General features: G+C 38.0%; 3 protein-coding genes across 3 annotated transcripts; 1 reads left to right on the plus strand and 2 right to left on the minus strand.

Moving 5' to 3' along the window:
- The first annotated feature begins 272 nt into the window (after positions 1–272).
- On the plus strand, positions 273–12,791 carry brpf3a (bromodomain and PHD finger containing, 3a). The gene is made up of 13 exons (XM_026275633.1): positions 273–837; positions 2,470–4,010; positions 6,484–6,637; positions 6,967–7,098; positions 7,246–7,374; positions 7,515–7,827; positions 8,022–8,267; positions 9,018–9,566; positions 9,678–9,756; positions 10,328–10,413; positions 10,495–10,580; positions 10,675–10,829; positions 10,919–12,791. The coding sequence occupies exons 2-13, from the start codon at positions 2,518–2,520 to the stop codon at positions 11,100–11,102; spliced, it is 3,606 nt and encodes a 1,201-aa protein (XP_026131418.1). The 5' UTR covers positions 273–837; positions 2,470–2,517; the 3' UTR covers positions 11,103–12,791.
- A 103-nt stretch (positions 12,792–12,894) lies between these two features.
- Positions 12,895–19,133, minus strand: LOC113111138 (vacuolar fusion protein MON1 homolog B-like). Its single transcript, XM_026275634.1, has 7 exons — positions 18,708–19,133; positions 18,522–18,622; positions 17,874–18,440; positions 16,193–16,985; positions 14,821–14,968; positions 13,975–14,149; positions 12,895–13,884 (listed from the first exon to the last, which is right to left on the minus strand). The coding sequence occupies exons 2-7, from the start codon at positions 18,604–18,606 to the stop codon at positions 13,874–13,876; spliced, it is 1,779 nt and encodes a 592-aa protein (XP_026131419.1). The 5' UTR covers positions 18,607–18,622; positions 18,708–19,133; the 3' UTR covers positions 12,895–13,873.
- A 1,341-nt stretch (positions 19,134–20,474) lies between these two features.
- LOC113111140 (OTU domain-containing protein 5-A-like) lies at positions 20,475–25,365 on the minus strand. The gene is made up of 9 exons (XM_026275636.1): positions 24,553–25,365; positions 23,925–24,018; positions 23,408–23,472; positions 22,563–22,719; positions 22,305–22,453; positions 21,748–21,933; positions 21,460–21,667; positions 21,274–21,372; positions 20,475–21,179 (listed from the first exon to the last, which is right to left on the minus strand). Exons 1-9 carry the CDS (start codon positions 25,102–25,104, stop codon positions 21,058–21,060), a joined length of 1,632 nt encoding a protein of 543 aa, XP_026131421.1. The 5' UTR covers positions 25,105–25,365; the 3' UTR covers positions 20,475–21,057.
- Positions 25,366–25,751: the final 386 nt, after the last annotated feature.

The following is a 25,751-nucleotide window of genomic DNA, read 5'->3' on the forward strand; positions in this document are numbered from 1 at the left end:
TAAAGTGTGTATATAGTGCATTAAAAGATGGTATTTATAGCCTACATTCAGATGGAATAGGAAAAGATTAAATCATTTTAGGTTGTTTAAAACATTATAAAATAAATCAATAAATAATATTAATTATATGCCTAATAATAATAATAACAATGGATAGTGACCAAAAATCACATACAGGACTATTAAAGATGGTCTTTTAATAGGAAAGTGGAAAGTTCATTATAAAAATATCATTATAATATTATTATTAATATTATTAGTATCTTATTATTATTATTATCTGGATTATTATTAACTACGGTGTCGACTATCGTCAAGAAATTACGTTTTTCCCCCCACAATGTACCATACTTTACACGGACGTTTATGTAGCATGTGAACATGGAGTCTATGCGCGCAAACATAATAGGGAAGTCAACCGCGTTGTTTTTCTCATCGTTCTCAATTTCTACTGGCTTCTTTAAGAATTCACGGCCTCTCGGTGACGATTTCGACCAATCGCAGACCAGTGCGCATGATGCGCGCGCCAAGTGCAAACCCAACGCCGAGAATTCGTCTTTTTTCTAAAGGGGCGTATTTTTCTTGCCAATTTAATTACAAACCAACGTTCAATGCACCCGATACATTCTGCAATAATGTCAGGCGCCTATTTGAAACACTCGGGCACCATGTCAAGGTGTTAGTGTTGTGTAAAGAGCGGAGATGTGTGTTTAGAAACGTTTTTGTGGGAAGTCTCTTCAATGGAGGGTTGAGGAAGCCCGTCTTGCTACAGAAGAGGACGCTGTCGCTCCTGGATATGACCGGCATTCTCTGTCGTTTCGAGCGATCGATAAAAGAGTAAGTTTGCAGATTTATTTTCCACTGTTTTCTATAAACAGTAATGTCACGGGGTCAGGCAGCGCTGCGGTTACTTGCTTGTTTGCACTCTCTAAACATGGCTCCAGCATTGAAAGGCGCTGCTTTGCTGACTGTACACGGCGCTTTATTAACGATACACACAAGTGCCTTTTCTGTGCAGATACTCACACGGCATTGCATGCAAACGACTTGCAAATAGCTATAGCGTCATGTGCAGTTATTTGTCGTTTGGCAAATGATGTGTAAATAAGGCATATTACACCGTCAGAGTTTGTTATCAGGAAAAACAATCAAGGTTGAGGCTGTCCATCAGCCCTGCTAAAATGGCTGACTCGTCTGTCTCGCTTCAGGATTGGTATTTAGCGCTCTGCAACCGAACTACGTCAGCTGGGTCGAGGAAAATTTGAAGGTCTGCCCGGTGATTGGTTCGAATTATTCACGTGATATGTGCAAAGCACTCTATTGGTTCGCCTGATATACATTTATTTCCAACGTTTCAAATGAAGTGACATGCATGCTGTAAATGTTTATCTGCTCATTTGAGTAATTATGTTTATTGTTCACAATAAAGCATATACTTTTTGTCACGGCAAATACACCATAGCTGCTACATTTGATAGTTAAAGTGCCCCTATTATGCAATTTTTTTTACCTGTTTTGGGAGTCTCTTGCATATGATTACATGCATGCAAGATTAAAAACGCTTTAGTTTTCTCAAAATATCACCTAATTTTCAAACGATTCTCAAATGATTAGTTCAAAACATTGCTAAGATTCAGTCTCTGGTCCAAATTAACAGCATACTCCCCTAGATGTAAAAAAAAAAATGTTTGAACTCCCTGAGATTTGAGAAACAGTGGTCAGTAGAATGAAGTGTTTGTGGGCGGGAATTATGCAAATGTGTTACCTTGTGACGTATAGCGTTCACGGAAGTGTGATTCAAATTACTAACAACTTGTTTAGTCTTTACAGAGATGATAGGGGAGATATAAATATCACTCATGCTAAAATGGTATAGTCATGAAATTGTCCAGTAAGTCATGGGGAAAAATTGTTAATTATAATTTCATACTAAATAAGTAACACTATATGAATATGAGTGTCTAACAATGAAGATAAATCTCTCTCATGCTATTTGTATATTATTAAGAGGTTTTTGTTTTGTCTCACAGATTTATGGTAGGGTACAGGTCAGTAAAAATGTAATGATGATGATGATAATAATAATAATAATAATAATAATAATAATAATAATAATAATAATAGAATTGTCTGATAGTGACCCTTCATATTTTCTCAAGATCAGACTTTACACCACATAAATATGCATTTCTTTTTCAAAAATGGCCTTTTGTAAAAAATTAAAATAAAACACTTTTTTTCGCTCCATAAATCAGAATATATTTTCAACAGGCGGGAAATAAAATGTTACAAAACCAAGCAAATTCCTTCCAAGACAAATGAATCTCTTCTGTAAAAAAAAATCAGTATGTAGATATTGATGGTGTATGTAAGTCCTTAAAACTGACCTGTAGTGTCATTTTTGTTTGTTTGTTTTAAAACAGTATGTGCTCAATATTTGTAACATATTTATTCCTTTTATCTTTGTAGGTACTTATGTCCATTCGTATTTTAGCATTTGTATAGAGGACCACTCCAATGAGGAAGTTAAGAAAACGAGTTGGCCAATCCCGGGCTGGAGGCTTTGGGAGAGGAATGGTCAGAGGAAAGGATCAGGGTCAGGTTGGTCCATCCAGCCTCGCTGACACAGACGCTTTGCTCTGTCCACCTTCTCCATGCAGACTGAACTTCTCTACAACCAGAGACACACTTACATATGCACAGGCTCAGAAAATGGTGGAGATTGAGCTGGAAGGACGGCTCCACCGGATCAACATCTGTGACCAGCTCTCTGTTGTAACAGAAGACGAGATGCTGGCTCAGGATCTGACGGAATGCAACAGTAACAAAGAGAACAGTGAGCAGAGACAGGGAAACAAACAGACCACATCTAAAAGCAAGAGGAAAGATGGCAAACACACAGCCAAAAAGAAATCAAGCTCTCAATATGGCTTGCAAAACCAGGTGGCTCATAACCAAACCCCCTTGCCTAAGCCTACGTTTCGTAATGTGGACACTTTCACGGCTTCAGAGGCTCCTCCTCTTCCTGTGGCTTATTACCGCTTCATGGAGAAGTCTGGGGAAGAGCTGGACAATGAAGCAGAGTATGACATGGATGAGGAGGACATGGCTTGGCTAGAGATGGTCAATCAAAAGCGTGTGTCCGATGGACACGCTTCAGTCCCCCCTGACACGTTCGAGTTACTGATTGACCGACTTGAGCGCGAGTCCATTTTGGAGTCCCGCAGCCAGACGCTGTCTCAGAGCACCATCGACGAAGATGCCTACTGTTGCGTTTGCCTCGACGACGAGTGTCTCAACAGCAACGTCATCCTGTTCTGCGACATCTGCAACCTCGCTGTGCACCAGGAATGCTATGGGGTGCCTTACATCCCCGAGGGTCAGTGGCTGTGCAGGCGCTGTCTGCAGTCTCCGTCTCGTCCCGTCGATTGCGTCCTCTGCCCCAATCGGGGAGGTGCATTCAAGCAAACCAGTGAAGGAAGCTGGGCCCATGTCATCTGTGCCATATGGATCCCTGAAGTGTGCTTTGCCAACACGGTGTTCCTGGAGCCTGTGGAGGGAGTGAATAACATTCCTCCTGCGCGATGGAAGCTCACCTGTTACCTGTGCAAGCAGAAAGGCAGGGGAGCATCTATTCAGTGCCACAAAGCGAACTGCTACAGGGCATTTCATGTTACTTGTGCCCAGAGAGCTGGGCTCTATATGAAAATCGACCCTGTGCGGGAGACTGGCGCCAATGGCACCACTTTTACTGTGAAGAAGACTGCTTTTTGCGAGAATCACTCGCCTCCTGGGATGGAGACCGAGGGGGATGAAGACAACGGATTGGTTGGGGGCAGGGGTAACAGAGGTCAGAGGTCATACACATTAGTACCTTCACTGCAGCAAAGCCAGAATGGGCGGAAAAAAGGTTCTGCTTCACAACAGAAGAAAACACAGAAGAATCCATCAGGAACCTCGCGGAAGACAGGAGTGCCGCTCCTGCTGGTGCCGCAGATACCGTCCTTTCGGTAAATGTTTTTTGACTGTTATGCCTGGTCTTTTGATTTTACCTTACTGTTAGGGCTGCACGATTAAATTAAATAGCAAAGGCGATAAATCATGATTAAGCAGAAGCTGTGATTGTCATGCATATCTCTCAGTGAAGCACGGTTCTGTGATCCGTAGTAAATCTTCATCCGAAGGCCAGAGGGCGCTCTCGTGCTGAAACTACAAATATGCCCTGAAGAAGAAACCCAGGAAATCCCTATAGCGGTTGCTGAATAAACAGAAGATTTAACTGCTTTCATTGATTCAGCGTGACTAATAAACACACGACTACGACAATATATGGCCTATCTGATTTCATCTTATTATAATTTGTATTATAATAAAGTATATAATAATGCAATGCTAATCAACATCACAAAGCCTTTATCACTGCTAAGAATACTATAAAATATGTTGCGTGCCTTAAGGGGAGGTCACACTGCACTTTTCATTCCATTGACTTCCATTCATACGTATGTGTCAGACCGGAAACGCAGGCTCAGCGAAAAATTTCACATTTCGCTGCGTTCGAAAGTTCAAGTTTGTTGAACTCTGACCTGCAAATTCGCATCACGTGAAGTTGTGTGACCAGTAGATGATCGATACGTCACTGTGTGACCTCAACCAAAAAAAAAAAATTAAGGAAGTGCTAATATTATCCATAGTGAAGCATCATATTTTATATAATACATATTTAAAAGATAATAAAAAAAGAAGCTGCATGTTTCGCAGTGTCAATGGTTACAGGAACAGATGGTACATTTGAATGAGTACATGTTCTATAATTTTTTTATTTTTTAGTGTGTATATATTTATAGAGAGAGAGAGAGACAGAGAGTACAATATAATAAGACGCTTTCGTCACAATGTATACGCAATAAGCCACAAAAGACACAGTACACGCTGTGATAACTGAGGGGAAACCGTTATATCTTGCTCCCGCCCATATTCGCAGCGACGTCCGAAATAATTCCGCATGTTCAAAGGCTAGTGTGACCGCCCCTTTATTCTGTGTAATTAGCCATATCATCTCACAGAAGGATTTATTTCAAACACTCGACTGACGTTATAAAGTGGGTTTAGAGTAAAAATCTGTTATTTAATGTGGTATTTTCACATGCTTTCAGATGGAGCAGCATTTACTACACAGAGCCAAAGTTCACTTACAAACTATGCAAACAGCTTTCATAATCACAGAACAATTTCTTCAATTTCATTATTGCATGATTAAATCATCTGCGATTATGAACGTGATTTTGCGTATCTTGTCTGTGAAATACGGCTCTGTGTAGTAAATGCTGCTCCATCTGAAAGCACGTGCTGGAGATTTACTACTAATAACAGAACCGGCTTTTCTGACGCACATTTGATTAATCATGCAGCCCTACTTACTTTAAACATGTAGAAGAACCTTATCTTCTTCTTTATATTTGGCCAGTGTAGAAGTGACTTTATTCTAAAATCATCATCAAATTGAATTAATATTGTTTATCTTCCTAAAACACAGTCTAGGCTGGAAAATAATGTTAAGCAAGAATAGCTTTTAAAGGTATACTCCATCCTAAAATGAACATTTTGTCATTAATCACTTTACCCCTGTTGTTCCAAACCTGTAAAAGCTTTGTTCGTCTTTGGAACACAATTTAAGATAATATGGATGAAAACCTGGAGCCTTGAGACTGTCCCATATACTGCCAGGTAAATAACAGTGTCAAGGTCCATTAAAGGTATGAAAAGTCATCATCAGAATAATCCATCTGCCATCAGACGTGCTATCTGGGTTATTCCAAAATATCTTAATTGTGTTCCGAAGACTAACTAAGCTTTTACGGGTTTGAAACAACATGGGGGTAAGTGATTAATGACAATTTTCATTTCGGGGTGGAGTAACCCTTTAAGGTTACTTTTCTAGGAGTTTGGGGTCAGTAAGGAATTCATACATGTATTTAGTAAGAATGCATTAAATTGATCAAAAGTGACAGTAAATTATTTTACACTGTAACAACAAATTTCTAATGAAGTAAATGCTGCTTTATATTATAATAATATATATTCGACAGTATTATGATTTTTACTTTATTTTTGATCAGCATAAGAGGCTTCTTTCAAAAGCATAAAAAAACTTAACCCTAAGCTTTTGGTTGGTTCTTTTTGATTGAATCTTGGTAAAAATGTTACTGCGATAATGGCAAACAAACATATACTTATTAAGGATAATTATTGTGATATATTAAGATGCTTTTGTGGATGAACTTGACCATCAAGCCTTGCCTTAAAAAAAAATTGGATATTCACATTGCAGAGTCCTTTACGAGCACATCTACTCTCTTTTTATAATGCTAATGGATGAATTGAATTTAATTAGATATCCTGTGTTGCATTACAGATGAGAAATAGGTTGTGAATGTCTCATGTAGAATTGAACTAATGGCCTTTCTGATATTTCTTAAACAGGCTCAACAAGATTTGCACAGGGGTTTCTGTTGAAAGGAAGAATCAGTTTATGCAGAGGCTCCACAATTACTGGCTGCTAAAGCGTCACTCTCGGAATGGAGTGCCGCTCATCCGCCGGCTCCATTCTCATCTACAGGCTCAGAAGTCAGAGCAGGTTAGTGTGCTGTAACACATTACGCTTGTATTGACAGTAAAGAGTGTAAATAAATAATCTGTTCTCCAACTGTTAATAACCAAGCCCACACAGAATCTGTGCCAGCAGAAAGCGCTGCCGATTTCTACAAATTTGCAGCACTCGTCATTCACACTTTCCCTGCCCCATGTTTGTTTGTTTATTACATATTATGGCTAATTTGATCATGTTTTCAAATCTTTTGCATAGGATTCTGCACAGGACATAATTATTACGGTGTTAAAAGACCTCAGAGTGCTTGTATGTGCATTACATTTACAGATTTGTTAACTTGTTTCATTCATTTTTAGAGAGAGCCAGATGCAAAGTTGCAGGCAGTCAGAGAAGAGCTAAAGTACTGGCAGAAGCTTCGTCAGGACCTGGAAAAAGCTCGACTTCTTATTGAGCTCATAAGAAAGAGGGAGAGGCTTAAAAGAGAACAGGTGACACAGATCCCTTTGTGTCTGTAATGTTCTTTTGTTATCTTGTCAAGGCCCTGTTCTCTGCAAAGCATCACTTATTGCCAGAACAGGCCTGAGTTAATTACTAATTCAGAGCATCGGTTTAATTTGGCTCTCTTCTCTGGTAAGATGAAACTTCAGCAGGCTGTGCTGGAGCTGCAGCTCACCCCGGCGCTGGTGTTTCTGCGCTCTACACTGGAGCAGCTGCAGGAGAAAGACACTGATCAAATTTTCACCTCACCGGTCAATTTGAAGGAGGTGAGGAAATAAGCATTTTTTAAATTTCCTTTCATTTAGCCATGGCCACGACGTATGTACATTGTAGACTGACCTATTTTATTTTAAGAGAGTAGGGGAAATCCTTTTTTCCATATGTCCTTTTTATTATGTTTTCCCAGGTTCCAGACTATCTGGAGTTTGTTTCTGAGCCGATGGACTTCTCTACGATGCACGACAAACTAGAGGCCCATAAATACTCATCGGTGGCTGACTTGGAAAGTGATTTCAATCTCATGATATCCAACTGTCTGAGATACAACTCCAATGACACAGTGTTCCACAAAGCTGCCATGCAACTTCGGGAGGTGGGCGGAGCTATTCTGAGACACGCCCAACTTCAGGCTCTCAGCATAGGCCTTGATCCCAGCACAGGCATGCACCTGCCAGAACAGGCCAGCAAACACAACGCCACGGTCTCCTGGTGGGATGAAGGTAAACATCCCCAAAATAATGACAATAAAAAATATCGATATTTTTAATGACAAAAAAAAAGTAGATCTGTAATTATATGCTTGCCTTCATGTCATTTTAAAGCTTCAGAAAGGCTCAAGAAAAACACATTAAATGTAGCCCAGGTTGCCTGAATATTAATCATTACATTTTCCTTTCTATCAAATGACTTACAGTTGACTTGCTCTTGGACCCTGAAAATCGTGTGCACATGTGTCGTGAGGAGCAGCTGAAAACCCTGCTGGACAAACTGGATCTGGTGGCATCTATGCGCACCAGCGGAGGTCGCACAAAACGCATGCGCCTGCTGCGCAGAGAAATCAACAGCCTCCGTCACAAAATCAGCCACCGGGACCGCAACTCACGACTGCTGAATGGGAAAATTAAAGGGGAAAAGATGGATTACATAACCTCCAACACAGGTAATGCAGTAAACAAGTAAACAAGATAAATCATATCCAGAGGAAGTGTAAGAAATGCCTGGAAAATGTCTGCTATTCTCGGAATTTCATGCTATATGATTTATGTACTATATCATTTTCAGGTAAGTAAAAATAATATTATGGATGCCACCAAAGTCTCTATTTCAAAGAATACCATTTGTGCCTCAGTAAAATAAAATATATATAAAAAGATAATTGCAGCTACTTTTCATATTCGTAACTTCATATTTTTTTAGTTTAAAAGTTTAATATTATTCATATAATATTGTAGCATATATATATATATATATATATATATATATATATATATATATATAATATTTGTATTAGCTTTTGTTCTTTTACTTTTTCTTTAGTAATTAAAAAAATGTTTGCTTCTGTTATTTTTTTATAGTTCTTATTAAGCTTTAAATGGATCTATTTCCATTTTAAGTAATTGTTACTTCAACTTTATTTTAGTTAATTTGCAAGTTTAGTTTGTCAGTTCAGGTTTTTCATTTCATATTTATATATATATATATATATTTTTTTTTATTAAGAATATAATTATATTTTAGTTAAGAATAACATCAAAGATTACTATTTGTTATTTGAAATGTTTTATTGAGGCACAAATGGGCTTCCACAATAGACCATGGCAGAAAAGTGACAGATAACGAGTTCTTTATTCAAACCTCATGTGTTATATGTAAATTTAAGTTAATCATTAATTTCTTTCCATGGTTGAAGATTTAAAGAAATCAACATCCCAAAAAGTGCAGGAACCCACTTGTCCGGCCTCTTCACCTTTACCTGGAGATGCTCCACCAAACCCGCCCATGTTCTGCCTTGAGATGGGACGGACCACCACTCCAGCAGAGTCAAATAAACCTGGAAACAGAAAACGGAGGGCAAAAGGAAAAGAAAGAGGTCTGAAAGAAAATCATGATCAGACTTTAGAAGATGACGAGAGCTTCCAGGATGCAGTGATCAGGGTTTCCTCCACAGAGAACCCATCAGATTTGCCCAAGATGGGTGTGGGTCGTCGGACGTCGGTTCTCTTTAAGAAAGCTAAAAATGGAACCAGACTAACAAAGGACAAGCCTGTTTTATTGCAAAATGGAGTCAGCAAAGCTGAAAATGATGTATCGCTGAAGCAGACCACACCAGCCAAATTATTGTCAGCACCACCAGCCCCAAAATCACCCCCTCCGTCCCCTCATCAGCTGAGGTCCAGAGGACTGAGTACATGCTCGGATGGAGAAGGAGAAAAGGCCCACTCTTCACCTGAAGAAAACGGTACTGGAATATCTTTACTGAAGCGATGTCTCAAGTTTTTGAGCAGTGATTTAAGTGCTGTCCACTTTGATGTGTTTAATTTGCTAAAGTGCTCTAATGCTCTTTATGTAGGCATCACAAATGGACTCAAGAGACAGAGCAGCAACTCATCAGATTCAGAAAGCTGCACTCCCACCTTCCCAGCTCACAGGTAATGGATGCTGTCACTAGGGTCCCAGTTTAGATTCGATGTTAACATCTGTCTGAAGTGATCTGATCTGCCTTGACAGCCCAGCTCACTGATTACATTTAAACTGAAGGGGTTTTATTTCAAATATTTGCTGTTCTTTCGAACCCTGAATCCTGAGAATCCAAAGAATGTTAAAAAAACAATTCAATATTACTTATATTGAGAAATGTTTCTTGAGCTGAAAATCAGTATATTACAGTGATTTCTGAAGGACACCGACTGAAGACTGGAGGGTGCTAAAACTTCAGCTTTGTATAACAATTTTTATATTAGAAATACTTCAAATAGATTTTATATATGTTCATGCTCATGATTGCTTTCCGAATAAAACATGTATCCACGCACTTTTTATATTTGAATTTAGTTTTTTTTTTCCAAGATTTTTATGCAGCAATCCAAAATTTACTTGAAAGTTTGTGGATGGAAACCAGTTATATGACAGGACCCTTTACTCCTGTAATTCAGGTGTTCAAGGTGCCTGCTACAAGAGCTTTGCATTTTGAAATCGTATATCTTCTAATGTTTTCTGCAGTTCCTCACCTCCAAAACGAAGTCGTGGTAAACCAGCTCTCAGCAAAGTTCCTGTCGGTGAGGACGTGAATGGAGTTTCTAATGCAAGTGAGTACAACGAATACCTTTAAACTATATCGCTCCTCTTTCATTTGTTTTGCTCAACTCTCATTGTCTGTGCTTTTGTAGGCAAAGAAACTTCTCAGAATGATGAGATGGAACCTCTTACCTTGGTTTGGGCAAAATGTCGTGGATACCCCTCATACCCTGCAATGGTAAGGATCACATGGTGTTGAATATATACATGAGACTCTTGAATATATGTATATCCAGCCTGTCCTAGCCTAAAGTAACGATGCTTTTCAACAGATTGTCAATCCTAATATGCCCCGGGAAGGAATTCTTCACAACGGCATTCCCATCCCAGTGCCTCCAGCAGATGTTTTGGATCTGGGTAAACGAAGACAAGAGGAGACAGAGGAGAAGTTCTTTCTTGTGCTGTTTTTTGATACAAAAAGAACCTGGTAAGGAGAAACATCCACTTCGTGAAACATATTTCGAAGTCTGTTATAGGTGTACTAAAGTCACTGTTTTGTTATTAATTGACAATCAGGCAGTGGCTGCCGTTGGACAAGCTCCATCACATGGGCATTGACGACACTGTTGACAGGCTGCGTCTGATGGAGGGCAAGAAACCGAATGTGCGCAAGTCAGTACACATGGCATATGACAGGGCGATGACACACCTGAGCCACGTGAAGGAAAACTCAACCTTTAACCCCTCAAATTTTATATAAAAGACTTTTATAAAAGTGCCCCTATTATGGATTTTTTAAAATCACCTTTCATGCAGTGTGTTACACAGCTCTGAGTGAATGAAAACATCCTGCAAAGTTTTACATCTGAAAGAGCACCGTTTATAAAGTCACTGTCTCTCAAAAGAAAGAGTCGACTCTGAATCATTGAAATTAGTCATTTTAAAAACCAATCCAAAGCCATTGATGTCAACATGAAACATTAGCATATTCCCCGCCCACTTGTTGGTCTTTTCCCGTTGGTCTGAATGAAAATGCATATGTATTCTTTGCCACTAGGTGTTGCTTTAGGAGCAGTAAAATAGCTGTTTCCCTGGTTACGCTGTAAACAAAGCAGCACTGCCTCACAAACACTGCTTTATCAGGCATTACAGGAATGATGAAAGGAAAATTAGACCAATCGGACCAATCACCGCAGATTAGCGTCACACAAAGGAGGAGCTTGGAAAAATTAATAATTGAGCGAATTGTCTGGGAGCCGTTGAGCAAATAATGAAAAAAATAAATGCATATTATAAGACAACAAGTGTTTGACCTTGCATGCATGTCAACCTGTTGTTGGGGACTCCCAAAACCAAAATATGAACCTTTCATCACAGGCATAATAGGGGCACTTTAAATGTTTGTCTAAACTGACTGTAAGATACCAATGGAGGTACGTTCATAACATTCAGATATTTATTGGTTTTTATACCAGTGACAGGCAGATTAATAAGCTCTTTTTTTAATATAATGTTTTCCTATCCCTCATAACTCAAGGCACATCATAAATCAATCCTGGTTAACTTTAAATGTTCTCATTCAACCAAGATTTTAAGAATGTGTTAAATTCACTTATTGTAACTGCACTTATTTCTGTATGTTGAAATGTTTTGTTAATTTTCGGCCGTTTTCTTGAATGTGAAGTGATAGTATCACTTATGTTGCCAATGCACCAGAGTATTTAGGGCAGTACAATTCAGGAACTTTGTGCTAGAATTTTGTTACGGTTTACTTGGATAACCTTCTGGATTTAGGATGTGCACAAAATGTTCTGTTCCCCTTAGAGCTGCTGGTTAATCATTCTAACGTGGTCATATATACTTTTCGTCTTTATCAGATTCCAACTTCTGAGCGTCTGGTGTTTTACTACCACGGCGGTTTTAACCTACTGTGAGGTGCCACTAAATGAAATTATTTGGCACTGCTTACACAGAGCTCTATTTTGTGTCTTTTGTTAAGTTAAGATGTGCCCTTTATTTTAAAGAAAGACTGTGTTTGTTAAAAAGCTTGTAATTGTGCGTGGAGAACACTGTGTAAATATAAATGCATGTAATGTAGAAAATATGCACAGATGTGTTTTTAAAATCTGAAATGTAAATTAATGACAAACTTTGTACATGTCATTTTAATTTATTGAGTGGTTATGGAAAAGTTATTTAATAGTTATTGAGAAGGTTTAACTTAACAGCTCTGTAGAGCTTTATATTGTTCAGAAGGCATTACTGCTTTAATGCAATTGTTCCTTAGTGGTCTACCGTGAGAGAACATTGTAGAGTAAAATACCATATAGTCTCTTAGATCATGTACGCAGAGTAAAAGAGAAATGTGTTTTTTTTAAAGCCTGTGAAAAAGCTAATAGTACCAAACAAAAAATGTCTGAAATGAGAAATAAAAACACTGTTGAGCTTATGTTTCCCTGTCATTAAGCTGAACTTGAGCGATACATCTTGATCATGCACTTAGACTAAATTTAGCATTCACGTCAGTATATGAGATTTCAAAATACATGTGCTTTGAGCAACCTCAGATTTATTACAGCACCAATATATTATTCCTCTTGAATACAAATGTTTTTCCAGAAAAAGAAAAAAAATTTCATGTAGTTCTCCAAATATCATACATTGAGGATTTTCCTGTTATGCCCAGTGGTTAAAACAAACCTATTTTGGAGGTCTTGATCTTGACAGCATCATAGTGCACATGCCAGAAGAATAAATGTCACGATTCATGAGCGGCATGTCAAACAGGAAACAAACAAATATATACAACAGTAAACCACACATGCTGTGCAGTAACCTAACTGAGACAGAAATTAAAGTACATTAATCCCATAGTTAAGACAGAATTTTATGATCTGGTGATATGTTTTATCATGATATTTTCTTTCATTATATTGGAGCAATGGTTGGTCTGTTCAGTTTCAAGTAGAAAACCATATAAGACAAAAAGGCAAAGAAAACCTCTAAAAGAAATACATCACAAGAAAGAACAAAGGTGCAATGTGACAACGCACAGCTGAAGCAGCCATGCTAAATAAGAGACTTGATAAACAGCTCATCACTGGGAAACCAGATTTGATCTTTGTACTTAATACCATCTAATCTATATGCAATTAAATGTTCCTATAAAGTAAAATAATCTGGTTATAGCTTCAATTATTGTTCACTGCCACCAGTAGGGAAGGGGAAAAAAATCCACATTTTATTGGGCCTTTGCTATGAAAAGCTCAAACTGTTCTGTTCTGGAATAAAAGGTTCACAAAATTTGATTAGTTTTTCTTCCACATAAAATCAGATCCAGTCCAGGATGTGTCTGTCAAATGGTTAAAGACACAAAAACAAAAGCAGCAGCTTTACATGACTTATTAACTCATGGTAGATTAGGATCTTTTGGTGGAATCATCTCCATTGTTTTATTAAACTGAGTTAAATGTGAATGCGAAGATGCACGTCCTGCTATTTTAGCGGTCAGATCACAGCGGGTCCGTCTGGTCAATGTGCATCTGAAACCAAAACAAAGCAAACGGTCAGCAGACGAAGGGAATCTTGTAAACTACCAAGAAAACATACATCTGATTCAACGGGACTCTTACCTCCTTTAGAGCTCTTACTGGGGTTAGGGGTGGTGGAGTATTTTGGAGGGTATCGGATAAACAGACGGTCTTCCTCCTTCTTGATCCAGCGCAGCAGTTTAGTGATGGCATTGATAGCACTGGTTTTCGTGACAAGGGGACTGAAGCATGTATACAACTCGAATTTGCTCGTGACCTGAAATGTGGAAAATGCAAGGAATAGTTCAGCCAAAAAAAAAAAAGGTCCTCCCATTTAGGTCATGTAAATCATAGATTTGGAGCTCTGTAGTGAATGGGTGCCGTCAGAATGGGTGTCTAAACAGCCGATCAAAACATCACAAGTAATCCAAACAGTGCTTGAACTCTGAGCTGGAGCTGGTTTTTACAAACCGGTCTCTTTTCAATTCACAACACATTAATTGATGGACTGGAGACTACTTATTGTGGTTTTTATCAGCAGTTTGGACTCTTATTCTAACGGCACCCATTCACTGCAGAGGATCCATTGGTGAGCAAGTACTGTAATGCTAATTGAAAGAAACACAATTCTGAATGGCCTGCCCTGAAGGTGAGTACATTTTCAGGAAATTAAAATTTTGGTGAACTTTTTCCTTTAAATTGCTTTGGGCAACACATAATTAACCTGAGAATATTACAAATGAACTCCATTTGGAGCAAGGTCAGGATCCTCATTTGCATAATATGCATATGCAAATGTTGAGTGCTGCTCAGAGGCCTTAAAGGTTACTCGATCTTTCAAGGTCTGTGCGGAGAGAACGACGTGAAAGTGCCAGGCGAGATAGAAAGCATTTTTTGCTCTCAGAGGACTGGAACAGATGCGTTTGACAGCAGTTGTCATTCACTTACCCAGGCCAGCAGCGTCTCACGTTCGGCCACGTGGTAGATGAGCTTGAGGGGGCGTGAGGTGCTGTGGATTCGGCCGTGCATGTCTCTGTACAGGTCCAGGAGTCTCATCTGCTCCTCTTCACTGTTGTACGGCGCTTCCATCTCTGGGCTGCAGGAAACCCATGAGGCACAGAGAAAAACAAAGGTGGCTTTGTGCTTTAGATCTCAATATTTTCTGAAATTTTATTAGTGGTAGATTACATTGTACCGCACATCTCATGACACACATTCTATTGGCATCAAACAACAGGATAAATGAAGAAAAAATGCTTTCAATTCCTCTGTGAAATTCATTCAGGAAATATGTGAGAGCGTGACCATGAGCTCAGATCTACAGCTCACTGATACAGTTCAAAAGTTACTTGTAGAGATGCTGAGGAAAAATCTGATGTCATGAAGCCAGCAAACAAAGACTTTAACTAAATACATTTAAAAGTTTGCCAAATAAAACATTGGCAGTGTTTTTGGAACTGTTTACATACTATTATTTTATTTATAAATATCTTAAATTGGCATAGGTTCAGTTTCACTTTAATTAATTTTTCATATTTATTATTTTTACGAATAAGCCTTACTTTATTTTCAATAGGTTTTTAGTCATTTTATTTATAATTACAATTTATTTATTAATAAATGTATTTAAAGTTTTTTATATATTTTATTTTAATACTTAAACATTTTATTTCTGTTAGTTGTCAAGGCAACATTTATAATTAATTTTATAGTTTTTCATCTAAAACTTATATTTATTTAATCTTATTTTTGGTAATAGTTTTTAATAGTTTTAGTTTTAGCTAACCATCACAATAGCGCATCACAGCACATACATTATATTTATTTAATAATAAAAGTGTTCACAACAAGCAGAGGGTTAAAATAAAAATATGGATCAATCTCATAAAAACATGTCCAGGACACATTTTATCAAAAATAAAAATGGGGAAAAAGATATAGTATTTTGCATGAAGAAAATTATGAAAATTATTTTTACCATGTAACATTATTTGAATGACAATTTTGCCAATTTTTTTATTTATTTTGTCAAAATATTATAGAATTTTAATATCTGCATTTTTCAGTCAGCCATAACATGAAAATAATTATCCGCTTATTATTTTGGGCTAGAATTATATATATATATATATATTTTTTTTTTTTTTTTTTTTTTTTTATTAATCAAAGAATTCTGGAAAAAATCTATCAGTTTTTACAAGAAAAATTAGGAACTGAACTAAAAAAAAAATCCATGCTTCATTTAAAGAAATCATATAAATATTGTTTATTTGGGGAAGAAGTGAGCTGGACCGATTTTGTGATATCCGTGAAGACTCACCTGGTGAACTGTGTTAGCTGGCGATGGTTGTCGGGCACATCAAAAGGCTTGTACATGAAATGCCTGAGGTCAGACACTCCCACCTGACTAACGCTGTACGAGTGTGCTTTCGCTATGGAGCTGAGCGCATTCTGCGTTTGCATAGCCTCCTCGATCCTTCTCTTACACTCGGCCACAGAATAAAACGCCTCTTTATCAGTGGAGAGAAGAACCAGACAAACAGTACATTCAGGAGGGTCCAGGTACGAGATGTACGCATAAAAGTAACAGTCAGGGTTAAAACTGGGTAGGCAGATGGGCGTCCAGATCTCCCCAGCCTGGAAGGCAGACGAGGCCCCGATGAGGTTCAGCAGCAGGTGGAGGTCAGCAGGCTCTAGTCGGGCATCGTCGATGACCATCTTCTCTTGCACTATGGTGAGCAGCTGGTTCTTGGCTATGAGGATTGAGAAGACCAGGTTAGGCGTGATGGCCTTCTGGAGAATCTGACTGAGCGAGTCCCTGAGAGATGAGGCCAAGGGGAGACAGTGCACGGCGGAGAGTAGGAGGCTGGGGTCTGAGTCCACAAGGTTAAGGAGGCCGTCGAGGATCTTCTCCGAGCCGGCCAGCAGGCGACGCAGATCGTAGTTCTTCTTGTGCTCGAAGATGCGGGTGATGCTGGCCTGCGTGAGCATGCTGACGATCTGGTTGTAGACGTAGAGCAGTTCGTTACGGAGCTGCTGCTCTGATTGACGGCTGCTGGAGACAGACACCAGCACCAGAGGACCCCGCTGCATGAACACAACCGTGTGCTCATCTATCAGGAGAGAAGAACCAGTTTAAGTTATTTAAGAATGATTATTCATTACTTAGGTATATGATTAACTAACACCGCAATTGCATAAGAATTTGTGAAAATGTGTTCACATTTGTGGATGTAAACAATATACACTACCATTCAAAATGTAGAGGAATACGCTTATTCAATAAGAACACCTTCATTAAAGTAATCAAAAGTGATAGTAAAGACATTTAAAATATTAAAACACATTTATGTTTTAAATAATTGCTACTTTTTTCTATTTATCAAAAAATCCTGAAAATAAATTCATGGTTTTAACAAAAATACTAAGCAGAACAATTTTTTTTACAATTACCTTTTAAAATATAGTAAAACAGAAAATAGTTATTTTAAATTGTAATAATATTTCACAATGTTCCTTTTTTACTAAATGTTTAATCAAAATACAGCCTTGTTGAACGTAAAATATTTTCCATATACGTCTAAAATTTGTCTAAAATCTGACAAAACTAACTTTTGAACGTAAGTCCATTTTTATAACATTAAACATAATATAGAATAGAGAAAAAAATAAAAAACGCTATTTTTTTTTTTTTAAAGTTGGTAATTTTGTAAAAAAAAAATTCAAAAGTTTTCAGAAAAATACTGGTGAAAAAAAAAAAAACTAATTGTTCAACCAAATTGATTTAAAGGATTCAAAAAAAAAAAAACTATGGGCTACATGAAAAATCTGATCAATTAAATTAAACACTAAAAGATACTTGCGTTTCTATGTCAGAGGATATTAGAAGGTGGAGAGTGCATATGAGTAAACACAGATTTTTAGCTGTTTTGTGAGAGGAGTAAATCTGCATGCAATTTTCACTTCACAGTCTTTGGGCCAATATTTCCTAAGTCACCTACCGGAGTAAACGGAGCGAATGATGTTGTCTCCACTTTGAACGAAGGACACCAAGGCCATCATCACTCCCATAGTGGAGGACAGGGCCTCCTCACTTCCATATCGGGAATAGATGGGCTTCCCAGCCTCGCTCAGCACAAATACATGCTTCCTGTGCTGTCTCCAACTCTCTGCCGTCACATCCTCGTTCCTGTGCGAGGGAGGTCCCGGAGGTGTGCCGGTCTCAGATAGAGAGGACAAGGCTCCTTCCATCCCAATTCCCTGCTCCTCCATCTTACCCTGAGCTAACATGGTTACGACAAACTCGCCCGAGTCATCGTGGACACTGTCGGCTAATGCAGAGTCCTCAGACGCTTTCCCAGAATCAGTCTCCGAAGCCCCGGCGCACAGAGAGCGGTCTTCATCAGTCTGGAGCTTCAGCATATCTCTTAAAAGCTCTTGTTGTTGGCAGATCTCTACTGATGTGGGGTCTGCTGACTCCAAGAGCCCCTCTGGGTCTGAAGGCGTCCTGTGATCTTCATTAACACAATGGTTTTCTGATGGGACGTCACTGTCTGAGTAAGCAACATCTGGAAAGCAAAGTAAAATCAGCACTGTAAAATCAGCATGTTAGCCACTATAACGCATGTTTTAATGCAGCAAAACATTACCTGTCTGATCAAGACATTGTGGAAGGATGGATGGATCACATATCCTCACCTCCTCCATATTCCCACTCTCTTGACTCTGATCCATGTCAACATGCAAACAGCTGAATTCAAAATGAGAACGTGACTTAACACCCAGTCAAACGACAAATATATCAGTAAAGCAGTATAATAAATTAAGGTTCGTACTTAGTTTACAAAGATGGAGTCTAAAGCCGTTTAATCTAATTACTGCTGTTATCCCATATCTGCACCGCTCGTGGAGTTTAAACACCGAAACGCACGTCTTCTCAAGCAGAAACTTTAACAACGATGAATTACTATCGATCGCGATATTTACATAATATGAACTGGTTTAAATTATTGAACAGATTACAGGACACTAACTTCAGCTAGTCTACGTTATATACGGGAAAAACTCACGATCTCCCCCCATAAATGGCTCATCTCGTGAACTGATCTACTAACGTTCGTCGTCTTAATCACATTCATGTCTGACTGAATAAATTACTAACGCCAGATCAAAACCAAAATCATCTTCAGGTTTCGTTCTGCGAAACTGACTCAGCCGCCGGTGCTCCAGGAAGCCTCACATTAAAATCGATACAAAACAAATACCCACAACCACTTCCGGTTGACTTGTTTTATAATAAAAGTCCATAATGAAATACCGTATAAATGTTACATACACACAAAAAAAGGTACTGAAATGCGTACGCTGTTTTCCACGCACGTATATGTATTTATAAATAAATTAAAAAACTTGTCGTATAGCAAGTTAATCTATAAACTGCACTAGTATCTAGTTTAACGTTACTCATTCTTATTTCTTAGATACTAGTATATTTTCCTTTAAGTAATAGTACCTATTAATTAACCTATTATTTATGTACTAGTGCTTATTCATAAGATACTAGTATTTATTGATTAAATACTAGTATTTTTTTATTAGATTTTAGTACTTAATTATTAGATACTAGTATTTATCCATTAGATAATAGTACTTATTTCAATAGTTACTAGTAACAAATTTGAAATTTTGCTACTGACCTCTATGGGGATTCGTCATTGAGATATCAACTATTCAGTTTTGACTAGTATGTATTCCACAAGTGACTAGTACTTAATTTTGTACTAGTAGTTATTAGGTACTAGTATTTATTATTAGATATTACGGCTCATTCATTAGATACTAGTACTTGTCTATTAGATACTAATGCTAGTTTTTTTCATACTAGTACTTATTTATTAGATACTAGTATGTACAAGTAATACAAGTACTAGTGTCTAATGAATAAGTATCAGTTTCTAAAAAATAAGTACTAGTATCCAATTAATGCTTACTAGTAATATTTAAATAGATAATAGTCACTATTGCAATAATTACTAATCATAAATTAAAAGATGATATCAAAAACTGAATAACTACGACTCTGTTCGTTTGGAGATATCTTCAAACTCATAAAAACTGTTTTAAAACTCTGTTTTCATTTCGATATACACATTTATATTCCACTCTCATTACTGGAGATAAGTGCTGACATTACATAAAGTCATAACGCAGAAGTTAAACCAAAATTATATTTAGTCATATCTGTAGTGGATGCGATTTCCTTTGTGGCATGCAATGTTTCCATGACAGCGAGGGGTGCTGTAATAATTCATATTTAAACTTAACTGCAAATTTCATATATATATATATATGAAAGGTGATGTCCATGGGCTCCAAACTACAGGCAGCCATTGACTGCAAAAGAATTTTCATCCAAGTATTAAAATTGTGCTTATATTTACATTTGTCACTTTAACCAAATACTATTGAACCCCTGAAAATAGAGGTACTTTGTATAAAGTGGCAAGAATACTTCCGGAACTGACTGTAATAAAAAGTGTTAGACCAAACTATAATTTACTATAGACTACAGAATATGTGTATAAAATTTACATGGACATAAATGTTTATATACAATTTATACATTTAAATAGCACAATATGAAAACACAATATTTACATTTTGCACTTTACTAAAATATATACACATGTGGATATATGACATATAGTATGTTATGATGTTAGTTACATGTCTATATTTAATAATGAAACCTCAATTTTCACTAAAAGCGTCTGGACTGTTTACAAACAGTGAAGCAATTTGAATTTTTTATTTTTTATCTTTATATAACCAAACACTGCAGCTTGCTGTGCTGCATTGGTCAATTTAGAAAAATGTATGGGAAAAAGCGAAATATTTTCAACATTCTTATACTAATTAATGTATTCGGCTCAAATAATGAAAACACCTGATAATATTAAACAGTTGAGATGATATTTTTAATATTCATTTTATAATGTTTATTTAAACATGCCTAACTAGGTCCGAGAAGCTTAATGAAATTAAGGAAAATTAGTTGGCAAAACAATATAATAATAATAATACAGTGGTATTTATAAGGGGGAGAGGAAGAAACATTGCAAGGTGTTGAAATCTAGAAATGCAGCTGTTCGGTCGTTTGTGCTGCCAGTTGTGCTGTCCATTATATCAACTGCAGTCTGGAGAAGATTCTCTGTGCATTGCATTTTTCTTCAAACTGTCGAGGTATTCTTGTTGTGAAGCAGCCAGAACTGAGGCTAGAACGTCATTGTCTTCCCAATCTGTTAAACCTAAAAATGAAAAATCCAGCTAATTAAGTAAGCTTGTTTAAAAACACAAAGTATAGATCAACAAGCATTTAAACTGAAGCAAGCAATGTCCTACCGAAGGCAGTAGGTGACATCTCCTGCATTAGAGTCCTGTAGCCCAGGCTTGGGTAGAGCGACACCAGGGAAGAGTTGGCAGAAGACTGATGACTTGGACCTAAAAAAAGAAGTCCAGGAAGAACCAGTTAGAAAGCAAGAATTGTGCATTAGTGTAAGCAAAGAAAACATACATGCACATACAGACCTGGGGCACATGGTGACGGGGGTTTGGGAAGAGCCAGTGAAGCTCCAGCTGGAGAGGGAGGTTTGACAGGGGTTTCGGGGTGAGCTGGGCCTGGATGCTCTGGAGAGGGGGCAGAGCTGCGCTGGCGGGGAGACCGGCATCCCCAGTCCTCAAAGCCGCTGGATGTGGCCGCTGTGGCAGAACTGCAGGTGGCACTAGCTTTACGGGGCTGAATGGAAAAATAGAGGGGGAAATGTTTCAAAGCCGTTTAAATTTCCTTTGATTAGGATGGCTGGTATGGTTTCATACCTGTCTTGCTTGCTTCTCTTGGTCCTGAAGCCACTGCAGGTAGGACTCACGAGCCACCTGCTCCTCGATGGCCTCATTGGTGGCCTCCCAATCCGTTGCTCTTTTCTTGTCCTCCAGCATCTGTTGCTCAATCCATGACTCCTCAGACGTCTTAATAGCGTTTTTCATGAGACTCTGGTCAGCGTACTACACAAAGACAAATTAACAGATATTAAAGCAACAGTTAACCCCAATTTAAATGTACTCACCCTCAGGCTTTTTTCAATTGATCCCCTGCAGTGAATGGGTGCCGTCAGAATTGGAGTTCAAACGGCTGATAAAAACATCACAACAATCCACAAGTAATCCACACAACTCCAGTCCATCAATGAATGTATTTTGAATTGTTTATTAGCTGTTCAACTCTCACTCTGATGGCACCCATGAACTGCAGAGGATCCATTAGTGAGCTAAATTTCTGGAAAAACATAACTTATCCACATCATGGATGGCCTGTGGGCGAGTACATTTTCAGCAAATTTTTAATTATTGAGTGAAAAATCACTAAAGTATATTACCCCTGGTTTGAAGGAGGGGAGGCCCAGCCCCACCCCAACACTAGCCTTGTAGGGGTTCACTACAGAGTTATAATGGATGTTCTTGTGGTAACTGACACGTATCGGCTCATCCTTATTCTCTTGGATGCCATGGAACGTGTTTATTGGCTCTAGAAAATGGGAGTTTTCAAATAAAAGTAAAACATATTTCCTCTTCTATCTTAAAATATACCACTGACAGCCAATGAGACACCAGGAATTCAACAGACGTTGACTAACCTATGCCATACTGGTAAACCTCCACTGGCCGGTTGTACATTTCTGCCATGGCCTGCATCTCAATGTGGTTCCCATGACAGTTGTTCTTCCTCTTTCTGTTAATGTATGTGGTAAAGTCCTCTGTGACATAACTGGAGAAGTAATCCGAGTTTTTCGTCTGAAATGAAAGTATAAACAAAAAATCTAAAGTGCACATTGTTTGATCATTAAAAAGGGTCAAATTCACACTTCAAAGTTAACTTTATTGTAAATGCAAATCGTTTATTCTTAAACCAGGTATGTTTTTTTTTTTCAAGTGATTCAAAGTGGCAAATGAGAGCAGTAAAACTTTTTATGAATGCCAATGAGAATTTGAAATTGCTATTGCTTTAACATTAAATAATATAATATATTAGCATTTAAAATAATTATAATTTGTAATTATAATTTTACAATATTGTAATAATATAATTTTTTTTTACTTTATTTTGATCAAATAAATTCAGCCTTGATGAACAGAAGATATATATTTCAAGATCAAAAATAACTAATGTTTCCAAACTTTTGGCAGGTACTTTAATAATAATAATAATAACAATTATATATACTTTACTATAATATATTATGGAACATTATTATAATATGTTATCATGATTATAAAATGCTGCCTTTTTTTACAGGACAGTAGTGTGTATTATTACAACATAAAATAAAACTTTAAATGTGCTAAAGTTTTTTTTTTTTATCATAAGTGCTGGGGGTGTGGCTTGTGGGGGTAACTTGGGGAGTGGTCAGATTTTCCATCTTTTTTTGTCTCTAGCTGATCGCATAAATCTTAAATATTGTTAAATAATAAACTGACTTACCAAATAATCCATACACTGCTTCCGTACCACATCATGCATATCTTGGTCACCATACACTTGATCAGCTTTAAAAAATGGTGAGATGATAAAAGCACTTTAACATTTAGAAAAGCTGTATTAATATATAAATAATACTAAAATAACATCATTACATTTGTAATCCAAAGTTGTCAACTTTTAATGAATTTTCATGACTTCCCCAGTCATTCATAATTTAAAAAGAAATTAATTATATGCATATTGCAACTAAAAAAATTGATTTCCAACAACAACAATAAAAATAACAACAATAATAATAATACAGAAATTATATATTTTTAAATAAAGGTTGTGATACTTTAGGACTGAAAAACTGTTATTTGCCACAATATGGCACCTATGCACTGTAATAGCCACATGATTACATCTGCACTGCTAAACTATAATTTCAGCAAATTCAAAGCACAGCACATGTCCTAAAGACAAACTGACTCAGCTTTCCAGTAAATAACCCCTAAATACAGGAGAGAAATATTACCAACTGCTCTGAAAAGACATGCTCCATCTTCCTTCATTTTTTTGATTTCATAGCCTTTCTTTTCCCTTAAGGCTTTCTCGAACCATTCTTCTTGCTGTAGGCCAAAAAGCAACCAGGAAAATATATATTATAGAACAATGAGGACATTTGGAGTATTTATTCCAATCAACAAAATTGACAGTGTCCCCAAGAAGTATTTGGACATAAAGATTAATAGGATAGTTGATTAAAGAAAACTTTCTGCCTAACATTCAGCTTCCAAAGAATAATAAATGACAAGCTCAGTCACCTTCCAGTTTCAATTTTGCTTTCATTACGTAGGGTTAGTTTTATGACGTTACGTCATAATTTCAACTTTTTATTTCATGATTATTTTCATGAAGTTTTTATATCATAATTGTGAATAACATATTTTAAGAGAGCATCTAGGTCTATTTCTTGTCCATCAAGAATGAATGACAATCAACACGTATACAATAACATAAATAATGCACATGTATAGAGAATTTTTTACTTTTCTATTATGCTTTAGAACAGCGCCTATGCATTTATGCATTTTAGAAGATGACACAACTGGCAGCCTGTTCTCGTGTTGCCAAGTATCCTGCCAAATGCCAGCATCCAATACCTGCTCGACTGTGGCAGGGTCCACAAGCTGTAATCTGGCCGCGTTCTCATACTCGTCTTCACTGTTGTTGCCTCCAGCTCCCTCCTCGGGTTCTGAGCCTGGACTGCTGCCTCCTCCTCCTCCACCGCCGCATCCCACTCTTCCTCCTCCACCTGTCAAACCGCTGGAGCAGACCGCCTGTCGTCTCCGCTTGCTGAGTCCGGGTCCCGAACAGCAGCTTCCAACGCCACCTGCGCCGCAGGGCAGCTCGACGCGACCTGCGACCACAACCGAGTTCGCACTCCCTTCGCACTGCGCGACCGGTGCTCCAGCGGTAGCGGGCTGAGGGGAGGCCGGCCGCGGGCGAGCGCTCGCCTCGATCCGCCGCTCCTCTCTGGACGTGTGCGGCGTGGCCTGATATGTCCAAGGCGGAGGAGAGGCCCTGGGTCGGGACCCCGAGCGTCCTGCGAGGGGATGAGGGTGAGACTCAGAACCTCCTCGTCTGTCCGATTCGTCCGTATGATCACCGCCACTTGCGGTGGAGGCCGGTTTCTTCTTCGGGAGTATTGTCATCACTGGATGGCTTTCGGTGATTTATGTTGTTATGAGTTACACACAGAGAATAAACGGCCGTTTTTGTTTGTCTATGAACCGTTTGTTCGCTGCATGTATGGCTACACCTGTCCTAACATAATACGAGGTCTCGTGTATTAATACAGTCGTCACAGATCGACTTTATTCCTTCGGTTTCGAGGTTTTTCTTTCGTAACAACGACCGACCGAGTTTGACACAAACATCAACAAATCACAACGCGACATTTACGTCACTTCCGACGCTTGCGCTGCTTCGTGTTGACAAATGGACTCATGTCGCTCTGCACTGCCCCCTAACGCATTAACCCTGACTTAACTGTGATTTTGACCTGTTTCCAGTAAAGAAAAGCCACCATATTTTGAAGAATGTTGGTATCCAAACAATTGATGGTAGCTACTACTGTCAACCTTTTACTTCAAATTCTTTAAAATATCTTCTTTTGTGCTCAAAAGAACCAATAACATAAAAACACATACAGGTTTGGAATGACATAAGGATGAATTTTCATTTTTGGGCGAACTATTCCTTTAAAGAGGTAATAGGTGTGTCTCATATTTTTTATTCACCAACACTGCTGAATTGCTATAATTGTATGGCTATGAACTAGTTCCAAGTTTGTAGACCA

Source organism: Carassius auratus, chromosome 11 (assembly GCF_003368295.1).
Source record: "Carassius auratus strain Wakin chromosome 11, ASM336829v1, whole genome shotgun sequence".
Lineage (NCBI taxonomy): Eukaryota > Metazoa > Chordata > Actinopteri > Cypriniformes > Cyprinidae > Carassius > Carassius auratus.

Bases quoted from the DNA above. Each gene is read 5' to 3' on its own strand.
- LOC113111138 (XM_026275634.1), bottom strand. From the start codon at position 18,606: ATGGATCAGAGTCAAGAGAGTGGGAATATGGAGGAGGTGAGGATATGT. The intron at 18,441-18,521 runs GTAATGTTTTGC...TTTGCTTTCCAG, and splicing joins ACAATGTCTTGATCAGACAG to ATGTTGCTTACTCAGACAGT. The intron at 16,986-17,873 runs GTAGGTGACTTA...CTCTCCTGATAG, and splicing joins CATTCGCTCCGTTTACTCCG to ATGAGCACACGGTTGTGTTC.
- LOC113111140 (XM_026275636.1), bottom strand. From the start codon at position 25,104: ATGACAATACTCCCGAAGAAGAAACCGGCCTCCACCGCAAGTGGCGGT. The intron at 24,019-24,552 runs GTATTGGATGCT...TTTGGCCTACAG, and splicing joins ACCCTGCCACAGTCGAGCAG to CAAGAAGAATGGTTCGAGAA. The intron at 21,934-22,304 runs GTAATATACTTT...GTCTTTGTGTAG, and splicing joins TCCCCTCCTTCAAACCAGGG to TACGCTGACCAGAGTCTCAT.
- brpf3a (XM_026275633.1), top strand. From the start codon at position 2,518: ATGAGGAAGTTAAGAAAACGAGTTGGCCAATCCCGGGCTGGAGGCTTT. The intron at 8,268-9,017 runs GTAATGCAGTAA...CCATGGTTGAAG, and splicing joins TTACATAACCTCCAACACAG to ATTTAAAGAAATCAACATCC. The intron at 10,414-10,494 runs GTGAGTACAACG...GTGCTTTTGTAG, and splicing joins GAATGGAGTTTCTAATGCAA to GCAAAGAAACTTCTCAGAAT.